General features: G+C 35.5%; 3 protein-coding genes across 3 annotated transcripts; 1 reads left to right on the top strand and 2 right to left on the bottom strand.

The window, feature by feature from the left end:
- Positions 1-1458: 1458 nt before the first annotated feature.
- Positions 1459-9213, bottom strand: MONOS_3950 (serine O-acetyltransferase; the record flags this gene model as incomplete). The annotated part of the gene is made up of 17 exons (XM_067873983.1): positions 1459-4152; positions 4338-4579; positions 4658-4756; positions 4826-4962; positions 5031-5110; positions 5627-5681; positions 5835-5942; positions 6232-6289; positions 6435-7311; positions 7415-7518; positions 7569-7696; positions 7985-8256; positions 8337-8671; positions 8740-8829; positions 8890-8973; positions 9036-9112; positions 9203-9213. The coding sequence occupies 17 exons, from the start codon at positions 9211-9213 to the stop codon at positions 1759-1761; spliced, it is 5151 nt and encodes a 1716-aa protein (XP_067722010.1). The 3' UTR covers positions 1459-1758.
- Positions 9214-9323: 110 nt separating this feature from the next.
- On the bottom strand, positions 9324-11408 carry MONOS_3949 (uncharacterized protein). Its single transcript, XM_067873981.1, has 4 exons — positions 11379-11408; positions 10784-11301; positions 10166-10729; positions 9324-9897 (listed from the first exon to the last, which is right to left on the bottom strand). Exons 1-4 carry the CDS (start codon positions 11383-11385, stop codon positions 9496-9498), a joined length of 1491 nt encoding a protein of 496 aa, XP_067722009.1. The 5' UTR covers positions 11386-11408; the 3' UTR covers positions 9324-9495.
- A 1284-nt stretch (positions 11409-12692) lies between these two features.
- Positions 12693-19470, top strand: MONOS_3948 (putative E3 ubiquitin-protein ligase RNF180; the record flags this gene model as incomplete). The annotated part of the gene is made up of 9 exons (XM_067873980.1): positions 12693-12872; positions 13066-13588; positions 13672-13906; positions 14132-16795; positions 16868-17846; positions 17981-18076; positions 18203-18319; positions 18569-18787; positions 19012-19470. The coding sequence occupies 9 exons, from the start codon at positions 12693-12695 to the stop codon at positions 19102-19104; spliced, it is 5106 nt and encodes a 1701-aa protein (XP_067722008.1). The 3' UTR covers positions 19105-19470.
- Positions 19471-19831: the final 361 nt, after the last annotated feature.

Raw genomic sequence — 19831 nt, 5'->3', positions numbered from 1 at the left:
GAAGAAGAAGAAGTTGAGAATAGAGTTATTAGGCCGTTTGGAATGAGAGTGGAGGAAATGGAGGGAGTTGAGGGAAGGAAATAAAGAAAAGGAAGAAAGGACTAAAAAGAAGAAAAAGATTAATCACTATCATCATCAACTGTTTTATTTGAAACTTCATTTTCATTTTCTTCTTCTTCTTCTTCTCGTCATTCCTCTATTCTCCACACTTTTCAATCCTTCGTCGTCTTGTTGTGTTGCCTCTGTGAACCGTCCTTAGTCTGCCCTCTTCCTCCTCCTCTTCTACCTTCTCCTCTTATGATCCCACACAACATTTCCCTCTCTCTCCCAATACATTCACACGCTCTCCTCTTCGGCCCTGTCGGCTGTGACAAGTCAGCACTGTTTGTGTTGTTTCTGGGAGAGACTATCTGTTTGGAAGGGGAAGGTTATTTGAGGTGAAAAGTGGCTTTTGTGTTTCAGGTGTGTAAGTTAGAAAGAATAAAAGAAAATTAGTTGTTATTTATTTGTTATATTATTTTAATTTCTTTATCTCTTCTAAACATTATATTTATCATTTCTTTTTCTGATTGTATTTTAGTTTTTTATTCTCCTTCTAATATACATCACAAATCCGTTCCTCCATCATTTCAATCCCAGATTCCCCACATTTTCAACTAAACCATCAAATCCATCATTCTCTTCCACGCTCCCTTCGACCTCATCAGCTACTCTTTTGTCATTCAAGCCTGCTGTCTGGAACAAGACTTGGCCATTCTTCCAGGCGGAGATGAAGCAGAAGTGGGCGAAAGAGGATACAACCTGTCTGGTGGGCAGCGAATGAGGATAGCTCTGGCAAGGGCTGTCTATTCATCGGCTGAGGTGCTTGCGTTGGATGGCATTTTGGCGAGTGTTAAATGAGCAATGTTAAGCAGATGATAGTGAACAAATTGCAATCAATCGTCTGCTTAAAATAGAAGACTATCTTGTTCATCACACATCACACGAAATATCTGCCTTATTTTGGCATAGCCATCGCGATGGAGAAAGACGGAAGAATCAGAAAGACAGGGAAGGCAGAGGAGTCTGCGGAGGTTGCGAAGGAGACTGGCGTGTTGGTTGAGGAGAATGAAGATGGTATTGAAGAAGAAGAGGTGGAAGGAGAAAGGGAAAACACGGAATATGATTATAAAAGCAATTGAAAAAAGAAGACTGAAGATTCAGTTAACGTGACTTCGTCATCTTCAGCGTCATCTTCTCCATTCTCTTTCCAATCTCCTTTTGTTTCATTACAACAGTCTCCATCTTCTTCTTCCGCTGTAACTTCACCATTCACTTTTAAATCACCTTTCATATCGACTCAGCAATCTTCATCCTCATCCTCATCTTCTTCTTCTTCTTTTAATTCTAATTCTTCTTCAATTTCTTATTATTATTATTATTATTATTATTGTCGTTGTTGTTGTTGTTGTTGTTTTCTTTCTTTCTTTTTTTTTTTTTTTTCGGTAAAAAATAAATTTTGTAAAAATTTTATATGGAAAAGAAGTTCCTGCAAAAATCAAGTTCGGTTATAATCACAAAAAAAACGTGTAAAATGGATTGTGATAAGAATTGAGCTTTAGTGTATAAATAAAAATAAATAACAACTGTGATGCAGTCAATAAAAGTCGAGCATGATTGGTGAAATAAATCTATTTCAAAACTGCAATATTAATTGCAAATATGATGACTTTAGGAAATAAGATAACTTTCACAAATAAAAGGATAAAAAATATAACATCACTCTTCTTTCTTTTTTCCCTCACTTTGCACACATTCCCCTTTGAGTTTTCTCAATTGGCAACGACTTTGGTATTCAGGCAAAGAACTCGAAAAAGAAGGCGGAAGAGAAGTTTGAAGTGTGTTCTGCTGAAGCAGAGCAGAATCCTCAAGAGCAAACAGACACGAAGCTATGTCGTCTCTGCTGAGTTTTTCATTATCACAGTGTTTGTTCTCTGAATTAATAGCAACATTCTCTTTTCCTTCCTCTTTGCCTTCCTCTTTGCCTTCCTCTTTGCCTTCCTCTTTGCCTTCCTCTTTGCCTTCCTCTTGCAGCTCGTTCTCTTCGTCGCAGCAGCAGCTGCAGGTGATTTGGTTGTTAGCGTCGACAAGCATCGGCTTCTGCACCGTCGTCGGTTTGATGCACAAACAGTGTGAATACTTCACATGCGGTGAATGGCAGCACGAAAAGGCAGATGGAGGAAGTGGAAGACGATGTTCAGAAGATAAAGAAGAGGAAGAAGAAGATGATGATGATGATGTTGTTGTTGTTGTTGTTGTTGTTGAAGATGAAGAGGAAGAGGAAGATGAAGATGAAGATGCATTTGATGCAAGTAATTCCAGCTTCCTCTGAAGCTGTGCAATTAACATCTCTTTTTCCACAGAGCTTTCATAAAGTTGCCTCACACGCATTTCTCTCAATCTTTTGTTTCTGTTTTCATTTGCTTTGCTCTCGTCCACGAATACCCCTTTCTGCTCTCTCAAAGATCTTCCTAACACTCTTCCTTCATTCTTCATTGCAACGTAATCGTCTTCGCCTTCTGTCATAAAGTCTTCAATGGCATCAGACACAATCGCTGCCTCTTCTTCCTCTCTTTCCCTCTTTCGCATTTCTTTCTTTCTTTTCAGCATCATCTTCGTCTCCCAATTCCTGTTTTCTCTTTCCTTTTCTCCTCCTTCTTCATCTCTCTCTTCGTCTCCTTCCTCATTCTCTGCTTCATTCTCTTCCTCAAACTCCTCATCTTCCTCAGAGCTGCCTTCCTCCTGTGTTGCTGACTCAATCGCTGCCATCACCATCTCATCGTCTGTCCATCCAGCTGCATTCTTCATCAGCTCTCTCTCTTTTCCTCTCCTCCTCCTCACTCCAAACAGCCTTTCTGTCTCTTTCTCCATCTTTTCTCTTTCCAGACGCCTTCTTCTTCGCTCGCTCCTCAAAGAAGAAGGCGGACGAGATGGCTGAGAAGGAAGAGAAGATGATGGAAGGACGGAAGGTTGAAGAGGATCGAATGGAGGGAGAGGAGGATAGGAATAGAAAGGAGGATTAAGAGGATAAGGAGAAGAAGAAGGAGGATAAGGAAAGGCATTTGGATTGAAGGGAGGAAAAGGAAGAGGAAGTGAAAGTGGAAGAGGAGGATGAGATGTGATTGGATATTGCGATGGATGCGGAGGAAGAGGAGGCAGATAAGACGCATATGAAGCTGGGAAAGGATATGTCTGATCAGAAAATTGGGAAGAATGAGAATACGAAGAAGGAGGATATACAGAAGGAGGAAGAACACGAGGAAATGGCTGTGATGAAGAAATAGATGAGGAAGAAGAAGAAGAAGAAGATGATGATGATGATGATGATGATAAAGATAGAGGAGAAGATGAAATTGTATGTGAATTGTCTTGTGTTTGCTGAAGAAAAGCAGAAGATGGTGAATGCGAACGAGAGGACAAAGCAGAAGAAGCAGAAGAAGCAGAAGAAGCAGAAGAAGCAGAAGAAGGAGATGCTGATGAAGAAGAGGGAAGTGAAGGTGATGTAAGAGAAGAAGAAAGTTGATGTGGTGTTTTTGAGGGTGTGAGTGTACTTTCAGAAGATGAATTGAGTGAAGATATGCTGCTTTTCTCTTCATTGGCTCGTTTTCTGTTTGTTGGAGGAATAAAAGAAGAAGAAGATGATGATGATGATGAAGTGGATGGGATTGAAGATGTTAGCAATGATGATGATGATGAAGATGATGAGAGAGGTGCTATGGCATAAACATCTGAAGAATTTTGAATTGAAGGAGCATTCAACAATGGAAGTAATGAAGATAAAGAAGAAGAAGATGATGATGATGATGATGATGATGATGATGTACCAGTAGAATAAGTAAGAGAAGAAGAGATTGAAGATATTCCGTGTGGGATAGCAGCCATTCCATTGCCTGCCTCTTTCTCTTTTCTTCCCCTTTCGTCAGTCTGCCTGCTGCTTTCAGCAGATTCTGCTTCTGCTGTGTCTGAATTGTGCTGGCTGTTTGTCAGTCTCTTCTCTTCCAACATGCCCATCCACTGCCCAACAAGCTGCACACTCTTCTTCAGCCCTTCAAACTCTTCAGTCATCTTCAGCCGCCATTTGAACAGATCCTTCATAACATACGCTTCCACATCCTAATGAAACAAGACAAAAATAACACAAAATGCATATTGAATACAAAAGTTGTGAAAGAATTATTTCAAATATATCATTTGTTGCATTTGATGATTTCAGCACATGAAGAAAATACAAAAATTCAAATAAAAAATGTAAACAAAATTGATGATCAGAAAAGCTTGTAATGCTTCAGATAGCATACCGGAACTTCTCCGTGCTCCAACTCGTTTCTGTCAACTTCGACTGTCTTCTTCCTCACAACTCTCCCAGGCACCCCAACAACAGTGCAGTCATCGTCCACATCTTTCAGCACAACAGATCCAGCCCCAATTCTGACTCGATCGCCGACTTTGATTGGGCCAAGTATTTTTGCCCCATTCCCCACAACAACGTGCGATCCGAGTGTCGGATGTCTCTTTTGCCCCTTTGTTCCTTTTCCAGTACCTAGAAATTTTGAAATAAATAGTATTTATTGTTTTTCACAAAAAATATTGAATTCCATTTGAATAAATGTGTTTAAACCTCCAAGTGTCACATTTTGGTATATGATGCAATTATTTCCCACTTCGACCGTCTCTCCAATAACTACACTGCATCCATGATCGATTATAATACCCCTTCCTTTATTTATGGAGTAAAAAATTATGCAAAAAAACTTCTGGAATCTAAATAACATCTAACTTTTGATACCTAATTTTGCTCCTGGATGAATGTCAACGTCTGTCAGAAATCTTCCAATTGTGGATATTATTCTTGGTAAATATGGAATATGGCATTTATGAAGCATATGCGCAACACGATAAATCATAATCGCATGCAGCCCAGGCCTTGTGTAAAGAGAAATAATTAAAAAATAGAAATCACATTATCTTGTTGGATAAAAGCCGAAATATACATGCAAAATAAAGCTTCAATGTATGAAGATGTTGCCGGGTCATAATCAAAAATAGCCTTTAAATCCGATGGAAGTTGAAACTAATGGTCAAATTTTTTTTATTTGAAGAAATTAATATCGACATGAAAAACTTATAGAAAAAATTCATACAAGTTGAAAAATAAAACAGATAACAACTAAAAGCAATATTCCCCAGCAAAACTTAAAAATTATATTTTTTAATATCAATCCAAATCCATCAGTAATAAATATTGATGTTGGCATATGATATCAAAATAAAGAAATCAATAATCAATAAATAAAATTACAGATCAGATCATGAAATATTCTTTTGTATTTGTAAAAAATTGTTTAATGATTATCGCATTAAATATTTCAAAATACAAGTCATGAGTTAATAAAAAAGCAAACAAATATAATCGGATTTTCTCAAAGTTTATTTTGAAATAACAAGAAATTTTTAAATTAGTAAAAACAAAAAAAATATTAATGAAAGAAAAAAGTGAATCATTCACGAACAAGTTATTAAATTAGAGTAGATCAATGCAAAATAATTTTAAAATCAATAAGATAAAATATTTCAAAGGTTCACAAACATATTTTAAATGAGATGCAAAACAACAACAGGTTAATGATTTATTCAAAGCATCGCTTAAAAAATAATGAGAGAGAATGAGAGAGAAGAATTTTATAAAAAATAATAAAAATTTCATCCTTAAAAGTTAATAAGGACCGTCCAACAAAAGATACAATCTGGCGCTGTTAACAGTGAAAGTCCTTTTACTTGAGCAAAGAAAATTATACTTTGTGAACAGTCTCTTAATTGATAGCCTCGTTTCTTCTGTTCCAACTGCAGCAAGGCCAATCAAAGGATACAGCGCACAGTCGATGTCCATGTCGCTTGATCGAACACTAAATGTGGTTTGTGTTGCATTGTATTAATTAATTTCATTGAATTTTTCAAATAAAAACAAATATGTGAATTAAAATGGTAATTTTGATGAAGGCAGCAGATAATCGCATTGGAAAGAACATTGATGAGGAAATGTCGAAGTTTTGATGGCATTGATGGTTTGAGTTTATGGAAAATTTTCAGCAATTTTGTAGCGAAAAATGAATAAAAATACAATATTCAAAATATCAATGAAAAAATTGAGGTTATATAATTACACTGAAAATGTAACAATAAATATGGTCAAACTTGAAAACAGAGCCGCATAAGTCGAGGACATGCAAAGACATAAGCAGCGCGTGATTCTCTGCACATTCAAGAAAATAATGCAAAAAGCATAAAAATCAAAAAGCATAAATTTAATCACAATTTTGAATAATCAAAAAATTAAATTGAAAAATATGATGAAACAAAAACGCATTTATCATTCTGTGCGACTGCACAAAGCAAACCTGGAGACAATGCCAAATAATAAAGCGAAAGAAAGTTGTTCTCCATGTCTTCGAATCTGCTCTTAATAGCCTCAACAATCACTTTCACAGCTGGATGCAGCTTGGCTGGAATGAAACGTGCTCTGTAGGCAAAGCAGATGGCCCAGCTGGTGACAACATCCAAACGCCGTGATTGAGATGTGCCTCCAATGAGAGAAAGAAGCTTGTCTTCGCCTTTGAATTTGGTAAGAAAGCCAGCAAGTGGGCTTGGAATAGGCATAAAATGAGTGGCTGCATAGCTGACAGGAGGCAAAGAAGCACTCGAAGGCGTTGCAGAAGAAGAAGGAGATGATGATGATGAAGGAACTTGTTCATCAGAAGAAGAAAATGGAGAAGACAAAGATGTAAATGATAACGGCGATCTCGTTGCAGTCAACGGGATTTTCGACGTAAATGGAAAATCGCAAGTTGCTTTAGAAGTCAAAAACGCTTTTGATAAAACAGGAGTTCGGTCTGGACCAATGAAGTGCTTAGCTTCGTTTTCAGCGTCGGCTGCATCAATAACACGATTTGAATAATAAAACATATTAAACAATGCAGATACAAGATTATCATTAATGAAGTTTGCCCTTGTTGCGAGAAGTGTTGCAAATGGTATGTTATCTGTCATGTTAAGAGATACTTCAACAGCATCCAGCATACGCTTATACCTTTCAACTTCATTTTCCAGCTCTCCAACCTTTTTTTGTAAAGCTGTAACATCAGTTGATTCTGATGATGCAGGTCCCGTGAGTGGTATGCGATAATCTATCATTACATCTATTTCTCCCCCAAGATCCCCGTCATCTGTTGAAAGAATAAACGTTGAGGAAGTTTTGGAATTGGCAAAAGTGTCAATCTGAAAAATCAAAATTTTAAAATCGTCCAAAGTATTTTCATTTTTGATTTGAATTATTTGTAAATTTTAAAAAATTTTTAAATGAAATTCTTCAAATGCAAACATTTATTTTGCACGATGCCAAAAAATCAGGAGAAGAATCCCCAAAATCCCAAACTTCAATTTCTAAAAAGCGAGCCTGAGCCTCAGATAAATTAAATGGAAAATCTCAAAAAAGTTTACAAAATTATGATAATCATTTTCAAAAAAGACAATACTATGATTAAAAATTGGATTGCAAGTTGCTGTTGCTGAGACTGTGGTTGTTTGAGGTGCTAAGCCATCAACACGTACTGTGCAATAAGCTTTTGGAGGTGAATGTCGATGATTTGGCAAATCTCTGCACCTGAATATCGTAAGCAACAATGACTGAGATAACGACATAATAATAATATGGGACAAGAAATTTTCCATTTATTCTGAAAGAGTATTTCTTTCCTTGTTTCTTCAATGGCTAGTATAATCAATAAGTGTCATAACAAAAATATTAGTGTATGAAGTGATATGATTCAAAAATGACATGAAAAATCAAAAATTAACCAAAATTGAACAGTTAGAAGAAAATTTTCAAATTCAGAGCAAAGCAGAAACATTGCAAAATATCAAACAGGACACAAACTGAACAAATCACAACTTTGTTTGGTGGATTGTAAGTTCTTTGTGTTTTTCTCTTTTTTGAGAAGATGTTTCGGAAATTGATCTTGAAATAAATATATCCTTTCTTTGCTTTTCTTTAATTGTATCTTTCTTTCGTTCAAAGACAATGTCCTCACTGTCAAAGCCATAAGAAGGAAGAGAAGAAGACAAAGGTGAAGTGGACGAAGTGGAAGAAGGCTGCATAAATGTTGGAACTGGAACAGAACGGGGCAATTCTTTTGGCCGGCTTAATTCTCTTTCTTTCAGAAACTGAGGTTGATTGGCATGATGCATCATCATAGAGGAATAAAATAAAAATATTAAATGCTTGCAAATAAACAACAACACACTTTTGCCTCGAGCTCAGCTTTTTCTGCAGCAGCTCTCTGAGACCTCACTTTCGCAACATATTTGGACAAGTCTCGTGTGCAAACAGATTCAGCAGTCAACAATTGGCTACCTTTTCTTTTCCCTCCGGACGATGCTGAACCAGACCGTGCAATCCCAGGAGAAACAGTTGATGTGGCTCTTTCTCTCTCTTTTGGCTGACTTTGCGATCTGGACAGCTGAGTCTGATTGATTTGATCTCGAGGCAAGCACTTCCCAAACGCCAAAGGTATTTTTGCTTGTTTCTTTTTGCCTAAAGCAGAACTTAAATAAGCTGTTTTCTCTTCTTTTGTCACAACTAAAAATATCGTTTAAAAAAAAATTTATTTAGCTTTCATCAGAAAAACAATTCTCACAATTTTAAACCATGATTGTCAAAAAGTTCAATCGTTGGCAAAGCTGATATAATGGCCGACCGATATTGCTCGTCATCTGCTATTCTGTTCCCGCTCAAATCTTATATGTTCCAAGAGTTTTATAAAAAAAATAATTTTAAATGCTTTTTTATCATCACACCTATTTGTTTTAAATTTTTGAGATATGAAAGTGATTTCACTGTCTTGTCCAAATCTCTCAATTTATTGTTAGAAAGAGATAGCACTAACGGTGATATACAAAATATTATGTATGTCAATAAGAATAAAAAAAAAATTGTCGAAAACCTTCAAGGTTTCTAAAATAACGCAAAGAGTCTTCCAAATCCGAAATTTGATTGCCGCTTAAATAAAGTTGCTTCAATCTATAAAGGTGATTAACATTCGATATTTGAGTTATCTTTCAGGCGAAGAAAAAACATGATTCAATTAATTTAATTTATTTTTCATCAAACATCATTATCATTCAGCCAAAGAATTTGTAAGTCTGCTGGTAATCCAGGAGGAATTTGTACTAATTTTTTCCCCGATAAAACCAATTCAGATGCCCCTCTACTCATAAATTGCCCTGAACGGTAAATATGAAATGATATTATTATGGTTTTATTTTCTCCATGATACAAATTCCAAAACTATAATCAACCCTTTCAAATGATTTGAAAAAAGAGTACACAAATAATAATACATCTTAGAAAGCTTGACAACTGAAAAAAAAATACTCAAATCACAAAAAACACAAAAGAATCTTTCAAATTGTTGCCTCTCCTTCTTCTCTTGCACTTGAAGAAGAAAGAGATGCTGATGTATACACTTCGGAAGTATCGCTCAAAAGAGGGGAAGAAAATGAAGTTGATGAGTTGCTGCTTTTCGATTCGTTTTGCAGAAGCGACCGAGAAGTCGATGAATTAGAATCAGAAACAACATCATCAGAAATATCAGTCACTTCCTCGTTCAGAAGAAGCTCTCTTGTTTGTGTCGAGTTCTGCTGAGAAGACGAATTAAGCGACATCGACGGGTGTCTCTTGTCTGCCTTAGAAGACTGCATCTTGTACACAGACGCCTTGGCCTCGTATTCCGTTTCAGGAATTGTGGTCTGAGTTGAAATGTGGCCTGGAAGAATCGGCTTGGAAGGCGTGGCAAAAAGCTCAGGCTGAAATAAAACAACAGAAAGACAGTTGGAAATACAGAATCACAAAAAAGGATAAATTGACAATGAAAAAACGAAATAAAATTTTCATTAAGAAAGAAAAAAAGATTGAAATAAAACAATAAAAAAACTACTTCTTTTTTGACGTATAATAAATATCAGGAAGTTAATGAGCAGATGAGTGTAAATGACCATTTCACTGTTCTTCAAACGCATTGTTGAGCAGCTTTCTCTTTTTCTTATCTTTTTTTTTTATGAAAATCAAACAAACCTTTTTCAAATGAAGTAAGGTTGCCAGAACCATCAATAGTAGAATACAAAATATGATTAAGCTGACAATGCCTGCAATCATAAGCCAGCCTCCCAGTGCATCTTCCATCAAAATGATGACTCTTTCGACTGTTATGCTGTTGATGCACTTTTGTTTCTCTGTTTCCGTCTTCTTGTCCATACACTCGTTTTTCTGGAGCCAGCCCAGCAGACTTTTGCATTCTGCGCTGTTTGCTCTGCATGTATCCTCAACTTTATTGAAAAATGCTCCTTTGATAGACAATGACACAATAAACAACACAAAGAAGGACAATGCTATCACTGAATTGGCAACAAGCAAAATCCACAGCAATAGTCGCTTTTTGTGCTTCAAAAGAGTTGATACAAGTCCCAAAATAGCAGACAATAACAAAATGACTGCGAAGACAATCAGAAGGGAGAAGAGTCCACTTGGCAAAACAGCCTTATTTTCAGATGCGCGAGATGGACGGAAGAAAAAGGCAGCAACAGCAATTAAAATAATGCTAATGATTACTAAAATAATACAGCCAAAAAATATCAATGTCTATTTTTGCAGAAAATCATACGATGTTCATATAAAAAATTAGATAAAGAAAACCTTTAAAAAGAAAGGAAGTCCAAGTTGCACTCCAGTTATAATGCATGCAAAAAGTAAAACGCCTGAGATAACGAAACAAATGATTGCCAGCACATTTAACGATCGTGCAACGCTATTCAAAAATCCTGCAATGTTTTCTGAAAAATTATTTGGGAGTTTTCCGAAAATAACTTTCAGCTCATTGGCTGAAAATGCAATGGCATAATGAACAGTTGGCTGCATGCAGATGCACATCAATCCAACGATTAACAAAACAACAAATAATGTAGCTATTCCAGCGAAAAATATGCTAAGACATAATGCGAGCTTTGGGTTTCTATTACGGCCGAATGATGCTCCAATAATACCAAAAATTGATATTGCCAATCCAATCAACCCAAAGATAATAACAGCCGCTCCAACCATAAAAGCTCCTTTAAACATAGCAGCAAAAATAATTCCCAAAACCGTTAGGAAAACGAAAAGAATTGCAAGAATAATTGCAAAAATTCTTATTGCCATTGATGAAGCTTTTGTTGCTAAATAAAAAGAAAACAAAATCAGCATCATAAAGTAACATTATTAAAATATAAATCATCTTTATTTCAATTCAGACCTCTCATGTTTATCAAAATCTTTCCTCTTTTATAAAAGCAAACAAATAATGGCTCATCAAGATTTTTAAAAACAAAATTATAAAAAAAAAATCAAACTCTTGAACATATTTCCTATAGCATTGGCGAATAATTTATATATAAGAACAAGTGGATTATAGCAATGTTTTGATTTTTTGAAAAAAAGAATTAGAAAAATAAAATGAAAAAAATATTATAGTTGAAATCAAAATAAACGAAATATTGTGTTGGTGAAAGATTTCAAGTCTATAAATTCAAAATTATTTAAAAATTCTTTATTCATCAGTCAATTCATATCATGAATAAAAATGGAATAGATCAAATGTTATTTATTTCTTAACTTATATATTAAGGAAGCACATTTTGTTGAAATGAGTTTTTTGATATCTAAAAATAGTAAAGTTATTGCTAAAAAGCAAATGAGCGAAATTTATCAACAAATAACCGTATGAAATTATAATTTGTTTTTTGCTTAAATTTTGATTTAATTTAGAAAGATACCATTCTTTTGCATTCTTGTTTGATTTATTATATATAATATATGACTTTAATGAATATTTATTTTTTCAAAAGCTAAATATCAAAGAACAATGTTGAATGATGATAATTATATTGAACCTATCATTAGCAGATTTGTATCAATTGAGCAAGATGAAAAATCAGCGAACGAAGAAAAATTTGACAAAGAGACTCAAACAATTCCAGATTTTGAATTCAAATATGAAAAGGAACAGCTTCCAACACCTGATAATAAAGAAATACAGTTATCTCCTCAGAAAATTGAAAATGAACAACCTAACTCAAGCAAAACTGATAAACCACGTACATTAAATCCCAAAGCGAAAGATTTTACCCCGTTATTTTCCATGCAAACTGTTCCTTCTGAAAATTATCAAGTGGAACAATTTCCAAAAAATGATAATGAGCTTGCATCAAGTGAGCTGACTTCAAATGTTTTGACTTCTTTTACATATCCTCTAAGTTCACAACCGCTTTCTCAGTCAAATGAATTTATGATGCCTTCAATTACTCAACAAAATATTTTCCAGACTTCTGAAAAAAGTGAAGACTCAAGACGAAACGTTTTTCAGCCTTCGAAGCAATTTTCCATAACTCATTTGTATCTCTCTCCATCGTCAGGTTTTTCTTCATTACTGGATCAAAGTAACTATGAAGTATTTGTCTCTCACAATTCACTGCCTGGCTCATTATTGGAGTTACAAAAAGATATAACAGAACGATTATCCCTCCGAAGTTTGTTCAGGCGTTGCCTGCAGCAGTTGCTCTCGAAGCCAATGGGAGAGAGAATGTATCAGAAAGAAATGATGAAGTTTGCAAACCAATTAAGTTTCACTTGGAATCAGATAGCCGAAAAGACTGCGGCTGTGGAGGAGCTGTGGGAGGAAATAGAATGGAAAGGAAACGGAAACGAACTGCTTGAAGAAGTGATGACTGAACTGCTGTTGGTTATTGTGGTATGCAAATGCTTTTTTACAATATCGACGAATGATTATTTGTGGTGAATAAAAGTAATTTCAAATAAACAAATATATATATATATATATTTTTCATTGATTTAGTTTTGTCTATCAATTGATTTTTTAATGCTTTTATATTATTATATATTCTGAAATGAAATGATAATTGATCCTAATAATTCGTAAATAGGTTCAATCGCAAACACAGATTTGCAACAAAACGGAAGCAGCCTTCAATTTTGCGTATTTTATTTCCCCTCTTTTGCAAAAATGGCAGCTCTTCCAAGAGCTGTTTTTGGGATGTCTTGCTCATTTTTGTCCGGCAAGTCTGATTGTAAACGAGATGACACTGCAGCAGCTGGGACTGAAACAAGAATATTCTGTGGCTGATGAAATGGCCAGCGAGCAGAGAATACGAAAGAAAAGGCAGCTTTTGGAGCAGAAAGGAGGGAGTGCGATGGATTTGGAGGATGAAGCTGACAGAGCTGCTATTTTTGAGCAAAGCGCAAAAAGTGCAGAATTTGTGGGAGAGACAGAAATGGGCGTGAGAGAAGACATAATTCCCCTCCTTCCCGAAGTCATCCCGCTGAAACAGCTGAAAATCAGAGCTGCCGGGAAAAGTGTGGTTGATGTGTATCGCGATCCAGTTGCTGAAGAAAGCATGAAAGGTCTCATGGACTTGCTTGGGGCATTGTATCACACTCGTTTTCTCAGTTTGCTAATTTTGTATAAATTTTAATTTTGACGATATTTTAATGATTTTTCAACACATGTTCGATTTCTTTGCCAATGTCAGAATTTCGCAATCACACTTCATTTAATCAGAATGACTTGCATGTTTTTGTTGAACACTGCTTTGAGCTCTCTCCATCAGCTAATACTGCTCCGTGTATTGTGTCTTTTATTGCACTGGTGGAATCGTGTCTTCTTAGAGAAGAGACCGATAGAAAACGTTTCTACAAATGTCTGATTTCGCATCAGGAATCATTCGCAGCAGCATTGGAAGAAGCTCATCATCCTTCTGCAACGAAGTTTAACAATATATGTGAATTAGCAAAGAAAGGAAAGATTTTTATGAGTCCTCCTCACATTGGTTAATGATAAAATAAACCGTTGTCAAACATAAAATTTTTGCTTTTCTTAAAAAGTTTATAATGAAATGAAAAACCAAACAAAAAAGCATATTTAAAAATAAGTAAGGGTCAAAATAACTGGTAATTATTTCTGCGTTTGGGGGAATAAAAGCTATTTTGTAGGTTACAAAGAGACTGTATCATGTCAAAGAAATTTGATGATACAGAAGATTCTGAAGGACAAGCTTTAGAAGTTAATGAAGTTGCAGAATTGTTTAAAACAAGATTAAATAACAAATCAATAATAACCTCCAATGCAGAAAATGATACAACACCTTCAAGAAGTCGTAAAAATCGAAAAAATTCAAAAGAAAGACATGCAATTTTTGAACGAGAATTATCTATGCGGGATATAGAGAAAACTTCAGATGAATTACTTTTTGCTAAATCGATAGTATTACATGAAGCAGATGCGAATGAATATTATCAGTCTAATACAGATATTTGCAACAGTGAATGTGATAATCAAGATTTTCCAAATACTTCGTCTACAATCGTTAAGAAGGAGTATTCTGAAGGAAAAGATTTTTCCACAATTAGCTTACCTCCTTTTTCTTATAAAATAAAGTCCTCAACTGGACTCGAAGAAAAAACTCTTCAGAGCGTTTTTCAGCCAGTTACTGAAACTCAAAACGAACATCCACAGCGTAAACATCAAAACAGGCCTAGACCGAAAGATATTGAGAAAGGAAAATTATCCTCAAAGGAATCGACAACCAACCTAATTTCAAACACCTCTATAGAAAATGAAGGTAATGAAATTTTGCTTGATTCACAAAACTGTGATGATGAGAAAATGGAGAATATTGAAAATACATGTGAATTGAACAATGTTGAGCATCTGGAAAGAAGTCATTCCCGAAAATTTTTAAGAGAAGGCGTATCACCCCCTGATCTCAAGCGTCGCACTTTGTCTAACTCTCATTTGCCTCCATTACTTTCTGATGATATTGTGACGCCTCCAACATCTTCACGTAATTCTGAGCAAAACACACTGAAAAAAGAAAGAACCGAATCGCTTCGAAATTCGGAAATTCTGAGAGATAAAACAAGAGAATTGTCGCATATAGACCAACGCAGCTCCGTCTGGAAAAGTCAGAGCAACATGTTCCGCTTCTCTCCAAACGAACGTTTCAGACAGAGTTTGATATCATTCGGGAATTCATTACAAGAAGATCCTTTGCAATACACAAGCAGAGACACATTTCGAACGAAGCCAGCTGGTATGCCCTTAAATTGGGAAAGAAGGCGAGAAATTCAAAATCAGCAAGGAGACGCCTCTTATCTTTCACAAACACGTTCATTTGAAGAGAGAAGGAAGAAGCAAATGGAAGAAGAGAAAGACCCATTTGGCTCAAGTCTCACATCACCTTTTTTGAAGCAGCAGAAAGACAGTCAGAACGAAGACTTTTCATCTACTTCTTTTGAAATGCAGACATCATCCGCCAATTCATCCTCCACTTCATCGTCGTCATCATCCACATCATCATCTTCTTCTACAGACACTTTTGTGCCAACATCCACTTCGCCTCTTCTGCCTTTCCTGAGCACATCCAACACTTCATATCCGACCCTCCTTCCATCCACAAGGCTCCCAGACGACAACTACGAATACACAATTCAAGTGCTTTCGCGAAGGAAGTCCCCTCAACTGCCTTCGACCTCTTTCGCATCATCGTTTATTAAAAACACTCCACCACACAACTCCTCTTCACCCCAAATTGGAAAAAGCGACTTTGTCATTTCTTCTCCCATCACTAAAACACTATCTGCTTCAAATATTAATAATAATAATAATAATAATAACAGAGGTATTCCTTCAGACACTTTTCATCCTCTTCAGTCCTCTTCAGAAATGCCAATAGAAACAAATGAGTTGCCTGAATCATCGCAGTTTTCTTCGCCTCTTCATTCTTCGACTGACTCATCACCTGCACCTGCTTCTAAGCCGAACCGCGAAATTGATGAATCTGACTTGGTCATTTCATCATCTGAGCCAACTGACAATTACAATGCAAATGAATCTCTGATGAATACAACCTCTTTGCCATCAAGATCAATAGTTTCCTCATCAACGTTTTCACCTTCCTCTTCTTCTTCAAATTCATTTTCTCCTTCTTTTTATCCAATGACATCAAAATCAGACTTGGCACAGACTGAAATCACGAGTGGAGGGCCAATTGGAGAAGAAGAGTTTTTGAGGAAGTTTATTTCAGAAGAGCAAAGCAGAAATCAGAGTGCAAGTGGCAAAGCGAATGAAGGGGATGTTCTGATAGGCAACAGAGAGAGTGTGAGAGAAAGGGGATACACGGAAGGAGAAGGAGAAGATGGAAGCGGAGGAGTCGACTTGGCAGAGCTCGAAGCAGCCATCCAGCAGAATGCCGAGCTGAATGCATATCAAGTGCTGCAGCTGATGAACAAGACACGCGAATTGGAAGAGAAGACACAGAGATTGAATGAGCAGAGCACAGAAATTGAGAGTTTGAGGAAGAAAGCGAAGGAGAATGCGCTGGAGATGGAGAATATGCGGCTGGAAAGAGCAAAGCAGGAAATTGAGTTGAACGAAATGAGGAGGAAGTGGGAAGAAAAATGCACAGTTTTGGAGAAGATGGAAAGTGACAAGGCAGAAATGGAGAAAGACAAGAAAAAGAATGCAGAAGTCATCAAACAGCTGAAAGTTAGCGAAATGAAGCTGAAAGATGAAATTTGTGAGAAAGAATTGACAATTGCAGATTTGAAGGATGCAAATGAGGAAGCAACAAAAGTATTGAATGAAGAGAAAATCATGTTTGTTGTTGAATTATTCATTTTCCCCTTCTGTTTAATTCGTTTTATTTTTGCATTTTAAATTTTTGATAGAAATTCAGCCCAGCAGAAGCAAATCAATTCTCTGATGAACGAAATCAGTGAGCTGCAGGAGCAGCTTCGAGCGAAAGAAAGTGAAGAAATCTCGACACAGACAGTCATTTCGATTGAAGACGAGGTTTCGCGCATTCTTTCACCTCCTCCGACGATTCTGCTGAACCACTCGAGTTCGGTGGATGTTGTGGTGAACATGCTGGAAAAGGCAAAAGCAGCGCAGAAGTCGATGGAAGAAGAGGAAGGGGAGGAGGAGGAAGAAGAGGAAGATGCTGGGAAAGATGAAAATAAAGCAGCTGAGAAAGCAAATAAAGGAAAAGCAAAGAAAACAAAGAAAAAGAAAGCTGAAAAAGGGAAAAGCAACAAAACAAATGAGGGAGACGAGGGACTTTCTTCTTCTTCTTCTGGAGAATCAACTCAAAAGTCTTCCAAATCTTCGCCAGGCATGCAAGTAATAAAACCATCGCTTGCTTATAAACTTCAGCAACTTGCTGAATTTATGAATCTGCCGGAAAAAGAAGATGAAGATAATTCCAATCAGAACAATTCGCCGGCAAAGAGCGAAGCTGAAGAAATTATGGAAGAGATAGAAATAAGTGAAGATAACATTAATCAGCTGTTAACAAAAGAGAGCGATAAGAAATCAAAAGGAAAATCACGAAGCAAATCACCTTCAAATGTCACAAGGAAAACAGGAGGAATGCAAACGAATGCTGCGTCTTCATCTCAATCATCATCTTCTTCTTCTTCTTCAATGAGTTCAGGCATTGTGAAGAGAGGGCCAACAGATCGAGAAAGGATGATGGAGCAGCTGCTGAAAGTGCTGCTGAAGAGAGAGAAGTCGATGGAAGAGTCGAGAAAGAGGAAAAGTGAGATGGCAAAAGAAGGAACGATTGTTGCTGTGGGTGATTGGATGAGTGTGAGCGAATACGGAATGAGGGGCAGACTCGGCGAAGGATCATACAACTGGAACGGGATGGTATGAATAGAAAAGAAGTGGAGTTTTTATTTTTTTGAATTTAATATTTATTTTATTTTATGATATTTATATTGATTCTTTTAATATTTTGATGATTGCAATGGAATTCATTTATTTGATGTGTGTCATTATAGTCATATTGCCTTGTAAACATGGATTATTTGAGAAGATATTTGAATGAGAAAGATAACACAATCAGAGAATATAGAGACAAATTGAATACAATCAGGGTATTACAAACTTATTTTTTATTATGAAAATTCATTTGTTCATTATTTTTCGACAAATATTCATGTTATTCTTTTTTTTTTATTCATTCAAATGCATCGAAATTTTTCTATAAAATTTTTTATAAGGAATTATTCTTTGAGATTAGCGACACGATGAGAGAAGCCGCAACAGCCTTCTCTGAACAACTGAATGTGCTTCATTCAGCACAAGAAACAATTCGAGTGGTTAATGATGCAATGACAGTATGTTGAATTGAGAAAAAGAGCAGATTTTATGTGGCATTTTATGTCTCAATGAATGAAATCTGAAAACTTTAGATATTTGTTGTGTTTTGAACAAAAGGGGAAAAAAAAGAAAGTGTTTTTTAACAATTTATCTTTTTCATCTGAAAGATTTTTGTTTATTAAAAGTCAGTGAGAGACAATAATGAAATTCATTTTGAAACATGCGCTAATTTATTCCATCATTTTCCATCTGTTTGTGTTATTCAGGTTTCTTTAAGTTGCAGGCGCTGTTTGAAACTGTTGACCACTCCTGTCACTTTCATTCCTTGCGGACACACACTTTGCAGAAGCTGTGCTTATTTGTGTGGAAAAGGTGGAAAAACACAATGCCCGGACTGTACAAGCACTGTGACGAAAGGATATGTGAGGAACTTCGTTATCGAGGAGCTTGTGGCACGAGAAGAAGTGAAGAGGCAGAAATTGCAGGTGTGCATTTGTTCAAATGAGAATGTGGAATATAAAATTTAAAAGCAAATAAGATATGAAAATGTTTATATATTACACATAAGTTTCTCATTGCTTTTATGAGTTTATTTTTTTCAAAATTATTTGAAAATTAGAAATGCATTTTCTATTCAAAAAATATTTATTTTTCTGATTAATATTTCTGATTTTTATTTCTGAAATCACAATCGTTTGCATATTGTTAGGAATGTATATCGGGGTCAGCTATTTTGGAGCGAATAAGTCAGGACTTGACTTTGCAAGCAGGAAAACTTCCTAGTCTTCCAAAGCCAAAATGAATGCGATAAATGCAGTGAGATTATTTTACCAAAAGTGAATGCTAACTTTAACAGAAACAAATCCTTTTCATTAGCATTCCTGTATTTTGCAAATAATAAAGGGAAATGATTGAATTTTTTACATATAAGTCACAGTTATTTGTTGATTTTTAAGTCTCTTTTAGGTTTTCTGTATGTATTTTCAATTTTTTTTTCTCTTTTAATGAGAAATGATATAGCTTTGTAACATGTTTGTGTTTTTCACGGTTTTTAAATTGAAATAATTGATTAGCATTAGATACTTGTCAATTATTTTTAACATTTTCATAAGTATTTTCTTTGACAAAATGGAAAAAATCATTAAAAAAAATATTGAATACTCATGAATCCTCAGTTTATTTTTTTAAAGATTTTAACATAGTCTTTTCAAAGAATGTTGAATGTCTTTGTGGAAAAAAATAAAAGAAAAATGGGATTGATTTGAAGGAATTATTATCCAGTATGAAGTAATGTTTCTTGAGATTGATTTTTTTTTTTTTTGTGCGTGTGTGTGTGTGTGTGTGTGTGTGTTGTTGTTGTTGTTGTTGTTGTTGTTCAAATAAGCTTTCAGAAAAAAATCAACACTTTGTCAGTCAATATTTTTAATTTATCGAACTCGATTTTTTATTTCTTTGACTTTTTTTGAATCTGCGCAATAAAATTATTCAGTTTTTAAAAATAACACAATAGAATTTTGTTTGAATGAAAC

Source organism: Monocercomonoides exilis (assembly GCF_001643675.1).
Source record: "Monocercomonoides exilis strain PA203 chromosome Unknown scaffold44-821271, whole genome shotgun sequence".
Classification (NCBI taxonomy): Eukaryota; Preaxostyla; order Oxymonadida; family Polymastigidae; genus Monocercomonoides; species Monocercomonoides exilis.
The sequence above is the reverse complement of the archived record's forward strand: the minus strand, read 5'-3'. Positions and strand labels throughout refer to the sequence as shown.

What these genes read in the sequence shown, in the direction of transcription:
- MONOS_3949 (XM_067873981.1), bottom strand. An exon ending in GACTTCCTTTCTTTTTAAAG is followed by an intron (nt 10,730 to 10,783) that starts GTTTTCTTTATC and finishes CTGCAAAAATAG; the next exon opens with ACATTGATATTTTTTGGCTG. An exon ending in CCTTACTTCATTTGAAAAAG is followed by an intron (nt 9,898 to 10,165) that starts GTTTGTTTGATT and finishes GTTTTATTTCAG; the next exon opens with CCTGAGCTTTTTGCCACGCC.